At 56.3% G+C, this 17,038-nt stretch overlaps 2 protein-coding genes across 5 annotated transcripts; both read left to right on the forward strand.

Moving 5' to 3' along the window:
* Positions 1–455: 455 nt before the first annotated feature.
* EDC4 (enhancer of mRNA decapping 4) lies at positions 456–12,768 on the forward strand. Of its 3 annotated transcripts, XM_050773244.1 has the most exons (30): positions 716–772; positions 3,665–3,764; positions 3,872–4,028; positions 4,416–4,527; positions 4,800–4,899; positions 5,152–5,341; positions 5,444–5,591; positions 5,676–5,780; positions 6,099–6,208; positions 6,293–6,376; positions 6,469–6,564; positions 6,670–6,772; positions 6,890–7,070; positions 7,169–7,241; positions 7,344–7,435; positions 7,519–7,706; positions 7,782–7,900; positions 7,992–8,145; positions 8,493–8,926; positions 9,012–9,116; positions 9,201–9,353; positions 9,433–9,469; positions 9,604–9,781; positions 9,890–10,045; positions 10,149–10,264; positions 10,700–10,865; positions 10,950–11,136; positions 11,229–11,448; positions 11,834–11,997; positions 12,220–12,768. In XM_050773244.1, exons 3-30 carry the CDS (start codon positions 3,994–3,996, stop codon positions 12,410–12,412), a joined length of 3,999 nt encoding a protein of 1,332 aa, XP_050629201.1. In that variant the 5' UTR covers positions 716–772; positions 3,665–3,764; positions 3,872–3,993; the 3' UTR covers positions 12,413–12,768. The 3 variants fall into 3 exon arrangements, with proteins under 3 accessions (XP_050629200.1, XP_050629199.1, XP_050629201.1); XM_050773243.1 differs by lacking the exon at positions 3,665–3,764 and having other exon boundaries at positions 456–772; XM_050773242.1 differs by lacking the exon at positions 3,665–3,764 and having other exon boundaries at positions 456–772; positions 9,604–10,045.
* Positions 12,769–13,002: 234 nt separating this feature from the next.
* Positions 13,003–16,777, forward strand: NRN1L (neuritin 1 like). 2 transcript variants are annotated; one of them, XM_050773285.1, is made up of 3 exons: positions 13,003–13,258; positions 13,990–14,122; positions 16,635–16,777. In XM_050773285.1, the coding sequence occupies exons 1-3, from the start codon at positions 13,174–13,176 to the stop codon at positions 16,690–16,692; spliced, it is 276 nt and encodes a 91-aa protein (XP_050629242.1). In that variant the 5' UTR covers positions 13,003–13,173; the 3' UTR covers positions 16,693–16,777. The 2 variants fall into 2 exon arrangements, with proteins under 2 accessions (XP_050629242.1, XP_050629241.1); XM_050773284.1 differs by lacking the exon at positions 16,635–16,777 and adding an exon at positions 14,242–14,636.
* Positions 16,778–17,038: the final 261 nt, after the last annotated feature.

Below are 17,038 nucleotides of genomic sequence, written 5' to 3' on the forward strand. Positions count from 1 at the left end.
TGGTTTCTTTCTTCTAACCTGAGGGTGCCAGGTGGGACAAGGGGATGCTGGGGGACAGTAGGGAACAATGACTGATCATTGTGGTGGGACCATCTCTGCTCTTGCAATTCCTGAGTTTTATGACCTCAAGGGTCGCCTCAGGCCTTGAGTTATTCCCACCCATTCTCCAAAGGAAACCTGAGGCACCTGCCAATTCAGCATATTCTGGGGGTCTGAAGGACCTTAGCATGGGCGGCTGAGTTGACCCCGTCCTGGGACCATTGGAGCCATGCTCTGGGAGTGGACAGGGACCTGGGGGCTTCTGAGTCGAGTAGGGTTCTGGGTGGCCCAGTGTGTGGACGTTTACCTCATCCCTGTGGAACTTCCCTGACCTCGCGGGCACAGGGGCGGGGCCGCCGAAGGGGACGGGCTGCGGGAAGGGTTTAGGCTTCCGCCCCCAGCCCGGAACCTTTCTTCTCCGTCCCTGGCAGGTTCCGGGAGCCTCGGCTAGTGGGGGCCGGAAGTGGAGGCGGTTGGTGGTGTTGGCGGGGCTCGGGGACGCTGCGCGGGCGGTGGTTTGCGAACTGCGGGTGGACTGAGTGTAGTGACCGGCGTCCTGCTGTCTCGCCCCGTCGCGGGTGGGCGAGGGTGGGTGGTGCGCGGCGGCGGCGGAACGAACGCGGTGCGGGCGGGGCGCCCGCCGCTGGGCTCATGGCCTCCTGCGCGAGCATCGATATCGAGGACGCCACGCAGCACCTGCGGGACATACTCAAGCTGGACCGACCCGCGGGCGGTGAGCGGGGGTTGCGGGGGTGGGCCCCAGGCGAGCTGACAAAAGGGCGGCGCGCGTCTGAACCGCCCTTGGGGCCCGCAGCTCCCTTAGGACCAGCTCTGGATCCTCCTGGCGGGTAAGGGTGGACGGGGATTGACTGCGCCCCTCGTTTCCTGGCCCCAGGTCTCTAGTGTTCCTGGGACTGGCCTAGCTTCTCTTCCCTTTCGCCATGGTTCAGAGGCCTGGTCTGGGCTCCGTATATGGAATTCTGGGCCTAGGCTTAAGCGCGATGCTGAAGAGCCGCCGGTCCCCGCCATAACTTGCCCTTCTCTCTGGAATAAAGACTCCAGGCCTCCCGTTCTGAAACTGATTTCCAGGAGGAAGGTGTCCAGCCTCAATTCCGTGTTCTTTCTGGGATGAAGGCAAACCACAGACCGCACCACCCTGACTGAATTAGGCTACAAATATCTCCAAGCCCTAATTTGTTCCCATTCATTCATATTTCTCTTTGGCTCTTAATGATACCTCAGAACTAATCTTGCCCCCAAAGATTCCCCAAGACACAGCTAACAGGGTTGTAATATACTGTTGTCATTGAAAGAGAGGAGTGTCTCGATACTGTGATGGGCATGGGAAGGGTGGAGGCTGATGAGTGCAGAGTGCAGGTCTGAGAGGGGAGAGTGGGCTAGGTCTGGTAATGTGAACAGGGTCTTGGGTGTCAGGAAAGGCACCCAAGGCATGTATGTAGACGCCACCTATTAGGAAAAGGAAATAGCACGTGTGGAGGCACTAGTTTACTGACAGGTTTAGGGATCTCTGAAGTGGCCGGTGATGATGGTGTGGGTGTACAGTGGAGGACTGATGTTTCCTCAGATCTTGTTCTTACACCTGCTGGGAGGCCCAGACTGGCTGCTTCTGGAAGCAGGCACTGGTGCTCACTAGGGGTGGATTCAGCTAACCCCTACTTTCAGAAAATCCATCTGCTGCCTGAGACCACTGGGGCCTTTGTGCCAGGCCTGGAGTGTGTGCCCTCTTCACTCATGAGTTGGGCGTGGACCTCTTCTGCTGCTCAGCTGCTTTGCAGACTAGACTCTGCAGATATTTGGTAGAGCCTGGCATGGCCAACCATGTACAGCCTGGGCCTGCTTTTTGGTTGTCCTCATGGTACCCTTCATGGAAGGAAGAGTGGTCAGCTTGTCACTGAACAGCTAAAGTGGCTCTGATCCGAATGAAGTGGCCTGCAGGCTTTCCTTATAACTCCTTTGTTTATTGATTGGCACTTGATTCCCTTGTTTGCCAAGCAGCTCTTTCTTGTTTCCTCTCACTGGAGGACCAGGTCAGAACTCAGACTGTTGAGGGCTGGGTGCGGTGTCTCCCGCCTATAATCCCAGCACTTTGGGAGGCCGAGGTGGGTAGATTGCTTGAGGCCAGAAGTTCGAGACCAGCCTGGCCAACATGGTTTCCCAACATGGTGAAACCTCGTCTCTACTAAAAATATAAAAATTGGCCGGGCACAGTGGCTCACGCCTGTAATCTCAGCACTTTGGGAGGCCAAGGTGGGCGGATCACAAGGTCATGAGATCGAGACCATCCTGGCTAACTCGGTGAAACCCCGTCTCTACTAAACATACAAAAAATTAGCTGGGCATGGTGGCAGGCACCTGTAGTCCCAGCTGCTCGGGAGGCTGAGGCAGAAGAATGGTGTGAACCTGGGAGGCAGAGCTTGCAGTGAGCCAAGATCGCGCCACTGCATTCCAGCCTGGGTGACAGAGCAAGACTCCAAAGAAAAAAAAAGCTGGGTATGGTGGCTCACGCCTGTAATCCCAGCACTTTGGGAGGCCGAGGCGCGTGGATCACAAGGTCAGGAGTTCGAGACCAGCCTGGTCAAGATGGTGAAACCCCATCTCTACTAAAAATAAAAAAAAAGTAGCCGGGCATGGTGGCACGTGCCTGTAGTCCCAGCTACTTGGGAGGCTGAGGCAGGAGAATCCCTTGAACCTGGGAGGCGGAGGTTGCTGTGAGCTGAGATCATGCCACTGCACTCTAGCCTGGGCAACAGAGCGAGACTCCATCTAAAAAAAAAAAAATTAGCTGAGCTGTAATCCCAGCTACTTGGGAGGCTGGTGCAGGAGAACTGCTTGAACCCAGAGGGTGGAGGTTGCAGTGAGCCAGGATCGCGCCAAAAGAACTGAAAGACTGTTGTGACTGGAAACATGCTATGTTCCTGAATGTGGAGCCCTAGGCTCCTTGCCATTTGGGGATTTTGGAAATGGTGTCTGAGCCTATGAGAGTGTTTGAAACCCAGCCAGTTGCAAAGAACTGAAATGCTGTCTTTCGTTACTCCACACTCTGTCCCATAGTTTCTCTCCTTTTGGTCCAGCTCCTTTATGTCCCTGCATTCTGTGTTTACTTGCCCAAGATAGCTTCTTCGGAGCCATTTCTGTGTGGGGCAGCCCCTTCCACATCTTACCAGTGCCCTTCCATGCCTTAGGAGCCCATCTTCTCTCCCGATCTTGACACTACATTGGTCTAGGCCGTGATCTCTCTCACCCAGATTCTCAACCATTCTGCCTGCTATCTTAATCATCCCACTGGCCAGAACTGACCGCGTCACCTTCCCCTTTGAAACTCTTTATGGTTCTCATGGCCCACAGGGAAGAGTCTAAGTGCCACAGCATCATACCTGATGCCTCTGCAGCTTTGTTTTCCCTCCATCCTTCCCTACATCTAGTGTCCCTCCATCTTTCCCTACATCCTAGTGTGTTTGTGTGTTCTGGCCACACTAACTGCTGTATAAAGTCTTTCCTGACCGTTCCTATGCCCTCACTCAGAGTCCACAGAGTTCTGTAGTAACCCAGGCCTGAGTATTAACTGGCCTCAAAGGGTCCTTGATGGCTTGTACCCCTCCCCCAGGCAGAAGAGCCTCATGCTCATCCTTGGTCCTGCATACGTCAGCGTTTATGGAACGAGAGATGAACACAGGGCCCTCCTCCTCATGGACATGCTTTGCTCAGTTGAGTGTTCCTAGAACACCTCATAGTTCTTGAAGGAAATTCTGCAAGGGGAGAAGCTTGTGGGCAGGTCGAGCAACCTTATCAGAGTGACCCTCTCTGTCCCCAGGCCCCAGTGCAGAGAGCCCACGGCCATCCAGTGCCTACAATGGGGACCTCAATGGGCTTCTGGTCCCAGACCCGCTCTGCTCAGGTGATGGTACCTCAACAAACAAGACTGGTCTTCGGACCATGCCACCCATTAACCTGCAAGAGAAGCAGGTCATGTGAGTACCTAGGAGACGACAATGGTGGTGATGGTGTGTTTGGGGTGTCTTCCTAGCTGAAGCCATGAGATGGGGAGTGAGCAGGGCCAGCAGCCTCTGCTGCTTCCTCTCTAGATGACATGGGGTGGGGCTTGAGCTTGCACTAGGATGAGAGGCAAGGACAAGCTCAAGGGTTTGGCCTGGATACCTGGTTTAAAATGAAAGTAGACTCATTCCCAAGGAAGGAGGTGAGCAAGCGGAGCTGTGGGTCTGGGGCCAGTGTACCAGGCAAAGCTGACATTGGACTAGATACCTTTACGAGGCTGGCTATGTCCTCGCTTCCTCCCGTCCCTGCCCATTGAGCCTTTGGGTGAACAAGAGACAAAGTTTTTGCACTCTTCCCCACAGCTGTCTCTCAGGAGATGATAGCTCCACCTGCATTGGGATTTTGGCCAAGGAGGTGGAGATTGTGGCCAGCAGTGACTCTAGCATTTCAAGCAAGGCCCGGGGAAGCAACAAGGTAGGTACTAGGATGCTGTGGCATATATAATGTATAGGGGCACACCCAGCCTTTCCGGTCTCCCTCATGCTGCCAGTTCCTGTGGGGCCACCTTGACACTTTCCCAGTTTCAGGAAGCCAGGGCTGGGTGCCAAGCCTCTGTGGGAGTCTGGCTCCAGGAGGTAACAGTGGGTAGCTGGACTTGCATCTGTGTCCTCTCCCATCCCCAGGGATGTTGGGGGCCACCTAGGCTCTAGGGAAGTTCCGTGACTTTTCTCACCCTGGGTTCTCAGGTGAAAATTCAGCCTGTCGCCAAGTATGACTGGGAGCAGAAGTACTACTATGGCAACCTGATTGCTGTGTCTAACTCCTTCTTGGCCTATGCCATTCGGGGTGAGTAAAGACAGTGGGGAGGAAGGACGTCCTTCCTCCTATGCTGGACGTCCAACAGAGCCAGTTCCAACATCAGGCCACTGAGGCCTTAGGGGTACAATGGAAGGTTTGTCCATGCTGCCTCTTGGGGAGCTGGGTGGGAAAACCAAGCTTGCGACTATGGTGGTGGCAGGAGACAGACAGGGGCAGCGCTTCTCTGCTGCTGCCTGAGCCTGGATGTGTACTCATGGTCCACTGCTCTCCTGATTCCAGCTGCCAACAATGGCTCCGCCATGGTGCGGGTGATCAGTGTCAGCACTTCGGAGCGGACCTTGCTCAAGGGCTTCACAGGCAGTGTGGCTGATCTGGCTTTTGCACACCTCAACTCTCCACAGCTGGCCTGCCTGGATGAGGCAGGCAACCTGTTCGTGTGGCGCTTGGCTCTGGTTAATGGCAAAATTCAGTATCCATTCCTTCCCGTGGGTGGTGGGACTGAAGAAGGGTGGGCGGAGCTGGGGTGTCACGCCTCTTCATTCACCTATCTAGCCCTTAACACCCTGCTCAGAGAAGAGATCTTGGTCCATATCCGGCAGCCAGAGGGCACGCCACTGAACCACTTTCGCAGGATCATCTGGTGCCCCTTCATCCCTGAGGAGAGCGAGGACTGCTGTGAGGAGAGCAGCCCGACGGTGGCCCTGCTGCATGAAGACCGGGTGAGGGGGCTGGCATGGCGAGGAGGCGCCAGAGAAGCCATAGTGTGGGGATGGGCTGCACACTCACCTCTCTGTGCCTTCCAGGCTGAGGTGTGGGACCTGGACATGCTCCGCTCCAGCCACAGCACTTGGCCTGTGGATGTCAGCCAGATCAAGCAGGGCTTCATTGTGGTAAAAGGTCATAGCACGGTAAGCCTGTGACTGCCTGCCTCCCCTGCCCTCTCTTTCCTCATATCCGTCCTCTGTTCCCTATATCCACAGCTGTCCGGGCAGCTTTACTAGCATTCTGTCCATGGGGACTCTGAGCTCAAAGTGGCCCTTGCCTGTGTAGTTTTCTCCTTACCTCACAGCACCCTGCAGGTCTGGCCTTCTCTAGGGACCCTGTTCATTCAGTCAGTCACACAAGCATTCCAGTCCCACCATGAGTCAGTCCAGCTCATTACCATCCTCACTTGGGAGGGACTTGTTCTCACCTCTAGTCAGCAAAGCTTTTTGGGTTCTTTCTAGTGCCTCAGTGAAGGAGCCCTCTCCCCTGATGGGACTGTGCTGGCTACTGCGAGCCATGATGGCTATGTCAAGTTCTGGCAGATCTACATTGAGGGGCAAGATGAGCCAAGGTAAGGCAGGGCCTCAGGGACCAGGATCCTCCCGAGGTAGCCGACCGGACTGCTCACTCAGACCCCTCATCTGCCTACCTGCAGGTGTCTGCACGAGTGGAAGCCTCATGATGGGCGGCCCCTCTCCTGCCTCCTGTTCTGTGACAACCATAAGAAACAAGACCCTGAGTGAGTGAGTGGGCAGCCTAGTGGGTGGTGGGCTGGACCATGGCTCCCAGCAGGCGGCCCAGCCAGCCAGTCAGTGCCTTGTTGCCTTGCAGTGTCCCTTTCTGGAGGTTCCTTATTACTGGTGCTGACCAGAACCGAGAGCTAAAGATGTGGTGTACGGTGTCCTGGACCTGCCTGCAGACTATTCGGTAAGGAGTAGTTGGAAGGCTGGGGGACTGGGCAGGGGCAGCAGGGTTGGGAATGTGGCTTCCTTCAGTTCTCAGCCTCATTCACTCTGCTTTGTGGCTCTCTAGCTTCTCCCCAGATATCTTCAGCTCAGTGAGTGTGCCCCCTAGCCTCAAGGTTTGCTTGGACCTCTCAGCAGAATACCTGATTCTCAGCGATGTGCAACGGAAGGTAGGCTGCCATGGGGTACCCTGGGCAGAGCTGGGATTATAGAGGAAGGCCAGGGGGCAGGTGGCGCATTGCAGCCCTTAGCCTCTGAGCTCAGCTAGGAACGTTCTGCCTGTGCAGGTCCTCTATGTGATGGAGCTGCTGCAGAACCAGGAGGAGGGCCATGCCTGCTTCAGCTCCATCTCGGAGTTCCTGCTCACCCACCCTGTGCTGAGCTTCGGTATCCAGGTTGTGAGTCGCTGCCGGCTACGGCACACTGAGGTGCTGCCTGCCGAAGAGGAAAATGACAGCCTGGGTGCTGGTGAGCTGCCCCAGGGTCAGAGCTATGTGTCCATATATCTAGGGGGTGTGGAGGCACAGAGAGGGCCAGGGGCTTCATCATCCACACTATCCTTTCAGATGGTACCCATGGAGCTGGTGCCATGGAGTCTGCAGCTGGTGTGCTCATCAAGCTCTTTTGTGTGCATACTAAGTGAGTGAGTGGGGAGGCCCATCAGTGCCCTGTCTGTGTCTGTCTCCACTCTACTGATCCTTGCCCTTGGAGCACTTTATTCTCCCCCTTCTTTTCCTGCAGGGCACTGCAAGATGTGCAGATCCGCTTCCAGCCACAGCTGAACCCTGATGTGGTGGCCCCACTCCCCACCCACACTGCCCACGAGGACTTTAGTGAGTAGGGCGTGAGAGGGAGGTAGGGTAAGTTGGACTGACCAGGGTCTGAGATCTGACTCAAGTGGCAACTTCCCCTGCAGCATTTGGAGAGTCTCGGCCCGAACTGGGCTCCGAGGGCCTGGGGTCAGCCGCTCACGGCTCCCAGCCTGACCTCCGACGAATCGTGGAACTGCCTGCACCTGCCAACTTCCTCAGTCTGAGCAGTGAGACCAAGCCCAAGTTGATGACACCTGACGCCTTCATGACACCTAGCGCCTCCTTGCAGCAGGTACTCTCCCAAGGTAGGGGGACCTGGGAATGCCTCAGCCATAGGCCACAGGTCTTATTCCCTGCATCTCCCCAGATCACTGCCTCTCCCAGCAGCAGCAGCAGTGGTAGCAGCAGCAGCAGCAGCAGCAGCAGCTCCCTTACAGCTGTGTCTGCCATGAGCAGCACCTCAGCTGTGGACCCCTCCTTGACTAGGTGAGGCAAGGGTCAGAGATGGAGGATGGCAGGGGCTGGTACCAGATGATGCCAGGCTCTGGCTGCTGACACCTCAAGCTTCCCCTACCAGGCCACCTGAGGAGCTGACTTTGAGCCCCAAGCTGCAGCTGGATGGCAGCCTGACAATGAGCAGCAGCGGCAGCCTGCAGGCAAGCCCACGCGGCCTCCTGCCCGGCCTGCTCCCAGCCCCAGCCGACAAACTGACTCCCAAGGGGCCGGGCCAGGTGTGTGAATGGGTGTGTGTGTGAAGTGGGAGCAGGTGGGCGGCAGCAGGGAAGGTAGGTGGTGGGTTCCTCCCGACCCCCCTGCTGCTGATCCTGCTCTACCCAACATGGTCCATGTTTCCCTGAGGTCATTTCACCCTCCTGTGTTTCTTGGTGGGTGTCTTCTCAGCCTCCCTGCCCCCACCTCCTCTTCTGGGCTGTGGCCTCGTTTTTGACCTGTATCCCCACTTGACCTTTTGACTCTGCTGCCCCGTCTCTCATTACTACTAATACTAATGCTTCGTGTCTGTGCCCCCATCCCTGCCTCACCTCCTGTCACTTAAGCCTCCATCTTTGGCCCACCTCAGGTGCCTACTGCCGCCTCTGCACTGTCCCTGGAGCTGCAGGAAGTGGAGCCCCTGGGGCTACCCCAAGCCTCCCCTAGCCGCACCCGTTCCCCTGATGTCATCTCCTCAGCTTCCACTGCCCTGTCCCAGGACATCCCTGAGATTGCATCTGAGGCCCTGTCCCGTGGTTTTGGCTCCTCTGCACCAGAGGGCCTTGAGCCAGACAGTATGGCTTCAGCCGCCTCAGCACTGCACCTACTGTCCCCACGGCCCCGGCCAGGGCCCGAGCTCGGCCCCCAGCTTGGCCTTGATGGAGGCCCTGGGGACGGAGATCGGCATAGTACCCCCTCCCTCCTGGAGGCAGCCTTGACCCAGGAGGCCTCGACTCCTGACAGTCAGGTTTGGCCCACAGCACCTGACATTACTCGTGAGACCTGCAGCACCCTGGCAGAAAGGTGAGGAGCTTGGGAGGGGAAAAGTGTGTTAGCAGGAGGGACTTCAGATAGATTCATCCTCTGCTGAGTTGGCCTGTCCTTCCAGCCCCAGGAATGGCCTTCAGGAAAAGCACAAGAGCCTGGCCTTCCACCGACCACCATATCACCTGCTGCAGCAACGTGACAGTCAGGATGCCAGTGCTGAGCAAAGGTGGGTGCCACTCTACACCATTGTCCTCATGGGGGGATGGGCAGCAAGTGGGCAGAGGCTTACTCCTCTTTCCCCTTCCCACAGTGACCATGATGATGAGGTGGCCAGTCTTGCCTCTGCTTCAGGAGGCTTTGGCACCAAAGTTCCTGCTCCGCGGCTGCCTGCCAAGGACTGGAAGACCAAGGGATCCCCTCGAACCTCACCCAAGCTCAAAAGGAAAAGCAAGAAGGATGATGGGTAGGGAGGAATCTTAGGGAGGGAGAGGGTGGTCTCCAGGCTGCCTGACGTAGCCTGAGGTGCTTTTCACCTATGGCAGGGATGCAGCCATGGGATCCCGGCTCACAGAGCACCAGGTAAGTGAACAAGCCCACTTTGTACTTGTGGAACTTCACCCTGCGGGGGTGGAGAAGGGCTCTGGGCCATTCCCTGGTCTGGTGTGTGGGGATGGGTGGGGCAGGCATCGTGTGACTGTCAGTGCTATTGACAGGTGCCAGAGCCCCCTGAGGACTGGCCAGCCCTAATTTGGCAACAGCAGAGAGAGCTGGCAGAGCTGCGGCACAGCCAAGAAGAGCTGCTGCAGCGTCTGTGTACCCAACTCGAAGGCCTGCAGAGCACGGTTACAGGCCACGTAGAACGTGCCCTTGAGACCCGGCACGAGCAGGAGCGTATCCTTGAGACTGGTAGCACAACATGGCATAGGGATGGGGGCAGCATTCTTGGCCTGGGAAGGAGTACACGACCTGCTCCAGGCCTGTTCCTTAGCTACGGCGCAGAGCGGCGGCTGGAGCGAGCACTGGCTGAGGGGCAGCAGCGGGGAGGGCAGCTGCAGGAGCAGCTGACACAACAGTTGTCCCAAGCACTGTCTTCAGCTGTAGCTGGGCGGCTAGAGCGCAGCATAAGGGATGAGATCAAGAAGACAGTCCCTCCATGTGAGTTTTGCATGCAGATTCCTTTTGGGTAGTTCAGGTGGAAGTGGGGGTACCTGTCAAGCTTCTTCTCATGGCTCCACCTCCCCCTCTTCCACTCTGCCAGGTGTCTCAAGGAGTCTGGAGCCTATGGCAGGCCAACTGAGCAACTCAGTGGCTACCAAGCTCACAGCTGTGGAGGGCAGCATGAAAGAGAACATCTCCAAGCTGCTCAAGTCCAAGGTGCTATAGGGCCCAAGATGTGGGTGGAGGTGGTGGTTCCTGGGCCTAGTCAGGCCAGGTTGGGCTCAGGTTTTCAGGTTTTCTTTTTTTTTGTTTTGTTTTTGTTTTTTTTTTTTGAGATGGAGTCTCACTCTGCCTCCCAGGCTGGAGTGCAATGGTGCAATCTCAGCTCACTGCAACCTCTGCCTTCCGGGTTCAAGTGATTCTCCTGCCTCAGCCTGCCAAGTAGCTGGGGATACAGGCGCGCGCCACCACACCCAGCTAATTTTTGTATTTTTAGTGGAGACAGGATTTCACCATGTTGGCCAGGGTGGTCTCCATCTCCTGATCTCATGATCCGCCCGCCTCGGCCTCCCAAAGTGCTAGGATTACAGGTGTGAGCCACTGCGCCCAGCAGGCTCAGGTTTTCAACTTGGCCCCCTCTTCTAACCCCAGAACTTGACTGATGCCATCGCCCGAGCAGCTGCAGACACATTACAGGGGCCGATGCAGGCAGCCTACCGGGAAGCCTTCCAGAGTGTGGTGCTGCCGGCCTTTGAGAAGAGCTGCCAGGCCATGTTCCAGCAAATCAATGATAGCTTCCGACTGGGGACACAGGAATGTGAGTGGGGTCATATGGCCCAAGGTGGGAGCGGTTATCCTCTTTCCTTCTGTTCCTCTTATAGTCCCTGTGGTCACCCCTCAGACTTGCAGCAGCTAGAAAGCCACATGAAGAGCCGGAAGGCACGGGAACAGGAGGCCAGGGAGCCTGTGCTGGCCCAGCTGCGGGGCCTGGTCAGCACACTGCAGAGTGCCACTGAGCAGATGGCAGCCACCGTGGCCAGCAGTGTTCGGGCTGAGGTGCAGCACCAGCTGCATGTGGCTGTGGGCAGGTGTGTGGGCAGAGTACTGGGCAAGGTGGTGGGCTTGAGAAAGGCCAGACTGGGCTCCCTGTTCACTTCACCTCACTCACTTCCCTTTGCAGCCTTCAGGAGTCCATTTTAGCACAGGTACAGCGCATCGTTAAGGGTGAGGTGAGTGTGGCGCTCAAGGAGCAGCAGGCCGCCGTCACCTCCAGCATCATGCAGGCCATGCGCTCAGCTGCTGGTACACCTGTCCCCTCTGCCCACCTTGACTGCCAGGCCCAGCAAGCCCATATCCTGCAGCTGCTGCAGCAGGGCCACCTCAATCAGGCCTTCCAGCAGGTATGATAGGCGTTAGGCCCTGGTAAGGGTCACGTGTCTCTTGACAAGGCCCACACACCATACATTCCACCCACCAGCTTTGCACCTTCTGGTCCCAGCAGACTGTTCTTGGTTCCCTTTGGCCTCGAGGCCATTGTCCCTGCTGCTTCCTCTTCCTGGACCCCCTTCTTCCCACCTAGCCCACCTTGCTTTACAACTACCCTTCTCAGGAACCATTTCCCAATCCCCTAGGGTAACTATACAACTCTGCGGGGCTCTCTCTGAGTCCCTCTGGAGCCCTCACTAGCGCACCCTGTTGTCTTCCTCCCTCAGGCCACACAGTTCAGATAAACAGACATTCCATCCTGATATTTGCTATAAACACTGCTCTTTTTTTCTCCTCCAGGCACTGACAGCTGCTGACCTGAACCTGGTGCTGTATGTGTGTGAAACTGTAGACCCAGCCCAGGTTTTTGGGCAGCCACCCTGCCCACTCTCTCAGCCTGTGCTCCTTTCCCTCATCCAGCAGCTGGCATCTGACCTTGGCACTCGAACTGACCTCAAGCTCAGGTAAGTGGGGGCAGCCAGGAATGGGGAGATGAACTGGGGAGTGGGGGAGTGGGAGCGAGCAGTTTGAATCTGACACCCACTTCTGCCTGAATCCTCTCCCTAATTTTCTCCACCAATCCTCTCTGCCCTCACCCAGAGGGTTTCCTCTGGGCTTCATTGCCACCAGGGGGCGCTCCCATCTGCTGGTGCCCACCTGTAGCCTGTCCTTTCCCCCATCCCCAGCTACCTGGAAGAGGCCGTGATGCATCTGGACCACAGTGACCCCATCACTCGGGACCACATGGGCTCCGTTATGGCCCAGGTGCGCCAAAAGCTTTTTCAGTTCCTGCAGGCTGAGCCACACAACTCACTTGGCAAAGCGGCCCGGCGTCTCAGCCTCATGCTGCATGGTCTTGTGACCCCCAGCCTCCCTTAGCTGCTAAGCCTGCCTTGCCCAGGGGTGGGATGGCACTGAAGGCCATCAGACAGGCCTAGGCCGAGGCAGGGTCACGGCTGGCCTTTACCTGCTCAGGCCCCCATCTCTGGGGTGTTTGGGGGTCAGGGAGCAGGGAGCACTGGCTGTGGTCTACAGGGTGTGGTAGTCAGAAGGTTTAGGCTGGGCCCAGGGCAGGTATTGTGCCTGCTTGGGTTCTGCCATGCCTGGAGCATGACCCTGAGATCGTGACACCACTTGAGTGGAATTTTCCATGTTCCTTTTTACCTCTAATTTGGATCTTTTTGTTTTTGAAAAATGTTGAGAAATTCAATTAAATGCTTTTGGAATAAAATGGAGTATGTGTGTGCTTTTGGTTTGTCTTTGGTGTGACTCTCATAACTGCCCTCTGTTCCTTCCCTGCCCCTCTCTTCCCTGTGGAGCTCTGTCTAGGCCAACCCAGCCAAGGGGCGGGGTTACCCACTCATCTGCTCCAGCTGCCTTCCCAGATCTCCCTTCTCCCTCCTTTTATGGGGTGAGGGTCCAGGGGCCTGCTCAGCACCAGCCTGTGCTCCTGGGAATTTCTGCTCTCTGAGGTCCCTTCTCGCTCCTTTTCCCATTTGGGTGTTGGAGGTGGAGCCGCCGGCTGGGTTCGGAGCCCCACCCCCGGCTTCCATCCAATCACCGTCCCTCCCTCCGGGGGCTGGGCGGACGGGCTGCGCTCCAAGCTGCTAGCTCTCGCACTAGGCTCTCAGCCAGGGACGATGCGCCGCTGCCACTGCCGCTGCCGCTGCTGCTGCTGCTGGCAACCACCCCGTGCCCTGAGGCCGTTGCTGTTGCTGCCCCTCGGTGAGTGCGGGCGTCCGGGGCCCGGGCCACACCCCCTTCTTGCCCAGCCAGGCCAGACTGGGCATAGGGTGTGTGGGAACACTGGGCACCAGGGTGGAGAAGAGTTGCAAGGGCTCCAGGAAGGTGTGCTGGTGACTTCAGGACAGAAGGTGAGAGGCACAAACAGCCCTAGTTATGGGGGAAGGACTCCAAAATTTGCATCCCCTCTTATGATAAAGGGAGACATGCCAATGGCAGGACTTATAGATCGGTTATAGGATCCCTAAGTCCTCTCTGAGGGTCTGGCCTGGATCCCAATACCTCTGCATCCTGCCCTGTCTCTCCAAAAATACCTATCTTTAGAGAGAGTTTGGAGGGCCAAGCAAAGCTTGTCTAAACCGCAGAGAGATGCACTTGTTTCTAGTCCCGGGCCTCTGGACCACCCTCCCCTCCACCCTATCCTGATTCCTTCACGTGAACCCTCCTCATCCCACCTGGGGCCCCAGAAGCTCAGAGGAAGAGCTGATTTGGGGGACACAACATCCCCTCCCCCTGTGCAAATCCCAGTCTGGGTCTTACCTTGAAGGGGGCCTGGGTAGGTAATCCCCAGATTTGCCCTTTAGTTCCTTAGGGCACCCTTTTTCTGCTGAGTCACATCCCCAGAGTGCTCCCAGGTAAACAAGCCCCTGGGGGCTGGGGGACGGGCCTGGCTCATCCTATCTACCATTCCCCCACCCCCACCCCACTTCTAGTCCTTGTACCTCCCCTGGCAGCAGCTGCAGTGGGCCCAAACCGCTGTGACACCATATACCAGGGCTTCGCCGAGTGTCTCATCCGCTTGGGGGACGGCATGGGCCGCGGAGGCGAGCTGGAGACCATCTGCAGGTACCAGCGGGTGCGAGGCAGTGGCCCAACCTGTGCCACCATTGGGGACTGAACCTTTTATTTCCCAAACCAAAATCTCCTTGCCTCACCTAATCCCCCTAATCCCACTCCCTTAACAGATCTTGGAATGACTTCCATGCCTGTGCCTCTCGGGTCCTGTTGGGCTGTCCGGAGGAGGCAGCTGCAGCGTGGGAATCACTACAGCAAGAAGCTCGCCGGGCCCCCCATCCGAATAACTTGCACACTCTGTGCAGCGCCCCGGTGCATGTTCGGGAGCGCGGTACAGGCTCCGAAACCAACCAGGAGACACTGCCAGCTGCAGCACCTGCACTCCCCATGGCCCCTGCGCCCCCACTGCTGGCGGCTGCTCTGGCTCTGACCTACCTCCTGGGGCCTCTGGCCTAGCCTATCAGGTCAGGTGGCAGTGCCTGTGCCTCCAGCCCTGCCCTGGCGGTGGTTGTCCAGGCCCTGCAGAGCGCAGCAGGGCTTTTCATTAAAGGTATTTATATTTGTACTAAGCTCCTTCCTTTCTCCTGGCTGCGGCCTTGCTTGGCTGGGGCCAGGGACTCCCAGAAACTGATCCTTTGCTTGGATGGAATGGGCGGGGCTGAGGGCCACCACAGGGGACTCAATCTTCCTCCTTACGAACACTGGTTTCCCAGTGGCAGCGCAAAGCTTTCCATTTCGTGCAGGTCCCAAGAGCTCCTCCAGTGGAGACCAGAGATCTGCCGGAATGCACAGTCTTCCTCTACTTTCCTATGCTGGCTTGGGGTCGGGAGGGCGGGGTCTCAGCCCTGCACTCCTAGCACTGCCTACCCCTTCTATCCCGGCCCCTGGGGGCCAGGTGAGCTGGTGAAGTGCCCTTGATCTCAGCTCCACCCCCTCCCCAGCCTCTGGGCTCCTGACCATTTCACCTCCTCCTCTCTCTGCCTGTCACCTCAGCCTTCAAGGCACAGCACAGACTGTGTGCTCAGTCCCTTCCTCTGGCTTTCTGGTCTGTCTGAAGGAGGCCTGTTCTAGAAGGTGGGGAGCCTCTGTTGAAGTCCACATTCAAGCCCCTGATATGACCTGAAGTGGCAAAAACTGGGGTTACTGTAAGGGTTCCTCTGGCCTCTGCTCTCCACAACCTTGTTCTTTGAGAAGAGGTAGGCGGTGTGTTGTCAAAACAACTGCAGAAGGCTTTCTGGAAGCCGTGGAATGACAGCATGTGGTGTGCGAGGAGCCCCTCTTCATACCAGTGGAAAGGAAGAGCAAAATCAGCTAGGCAGAATCTGAGGAAGGAGGAAGCCTTCTGGGGGTGGGACCTTCTTCTGATCAGCCTTCTCCCACCACTGTCAGGATCCTATTCCAAGCCATCACCCCACGGTTTATAGAGGAACTGCCATAGTCTCCTCATTGACTTATATTATCGTTCCCTCCACTTTATTTTTATTTATTTATTTTTTTTGAGATGGAGTCTTGCTCTTGTCACCCAGGCTGGAATGCAGTGGCGCAATCTTGGCTCACTGCAACCTCCACCTCCTGGGTTCAAGCAGTTCTCCTGCCTCAGCCTCCCTAGTAGCTGGGATTACAGGTGCCCGCCACCATGCCCAACTAATTTTGTATTTTTAGTAGAGATGGGTTTCACCATGTTGGCCAGGCTGGTCTCGAACTCCTGACCTCAGGTGATCTGACCCCCTTGGCCTCCCAAAGTGCTGGGATTGCAGGCATGAGCCACCACATTCCGCCTTATTCTTTACTTTCTAAATTGAAAAACTCAGCCGGGTGCAGTGGCTCACTCTTGTAGTATCACCTCCTCTAGGAACTATTCCCTAACCCTGACTACAAGCTGAATCAGAAGGCTCCTCTAGGTCCACACGGCTCCTGGATTCCCTTCTGCCTCAGTACTGATAGCACTAGCTTGTTATTGTCTAGGTACAGGTCAGAATTCCCCACTGTGGATTCCCCAAGGGCAGGAAGTCCTTTTTGTCAGAATCCTCGTTGTGTCTCTAGCATCCATCCTAGGGCTGGATATAAAGGGTGCACTTGTGGGAGGGTGTGGAATGAAAGATAGAGCTCTTAAGTCCAGCATGGGTAGTGCTACAGTCAGCAAGAGCTTGGACTGAGAATGACCCCACTGTGGAGGTGTGTCATTTTAGGGTGGCACCTTTACCCTGGGCATACTGCTAGGAAGGATGGTGCTGGGGCTGTATATCCCAGAAGTCTTCCAGAGCTGGGCTTGGATGACCAGGAGCAGGGGCCTGGCTGTTCTGGCCAGCCATCAGGGAGATTACCATCCTCCTGCTGTGACCTACTTTTCCCCTGGTTTTTGCTAAGTCCCTACTCTTCCATGGAATAGAGTGGGGCTTGGGGAGGGGGGAAAGAATCTGCTCTCTGGCCAGGGGCTTAAGGGCTTTGTGTGTTTTATCCTAGAGCTGGAGGAGAGGGGTGGGCTGATAGCCAAGCTGGCTGGGCCCTGGGCACAGCTGCCCAGGCCAGAGCATCATGGTGATGGTGTTTCACACATTTGAAGCACTGTGGACAAGGAGTACCTTATTGTTCTGAGAGAGCCTGAGGGATGGATGTCCTGAATCCAGTCCCCTCTGCATTAATGTATCTCTTCACCTAAGGACCTCCCTCCTGCTCTTCTCCAGAGCCCAAACCAGCACACAGTAAGGGTTCAATAAATATTTGTTAATTAATGCACTGAATGTCTGTAAAACAGGAGTGTTGTGTAGATTTCTGAGTGCCATCAACCTGGAATTCATATTACTTTTAACCCTCACAACAACTTTGTAAGGTCAGGATTATGACCCCCCCGCTTATATTTTATTTTATTTATTTATTTTATTTTTATTTTATTTATTTATTTATTTATTTTTGAGACGGAGTCTCGCTCTGTTAGTGCAGTGGCGCGATCTCGGCTCACTGCAAGCT

Source organism: Macaca thibetana, chromosome 20 (assembly GCF_024542745.1).
Source record: "Macaca thibetana thibetana isolate TM-01 chromosome 20, ASM2454274v1, whole genome shotgun sequence".
Classification (NCBI taxonomy): domain Eukaryota; kingdom Metazoa; phylum Chordata; class Mammalia; order Primates; family Cercopithecidae; genus Macaca; species Macaca thibetana.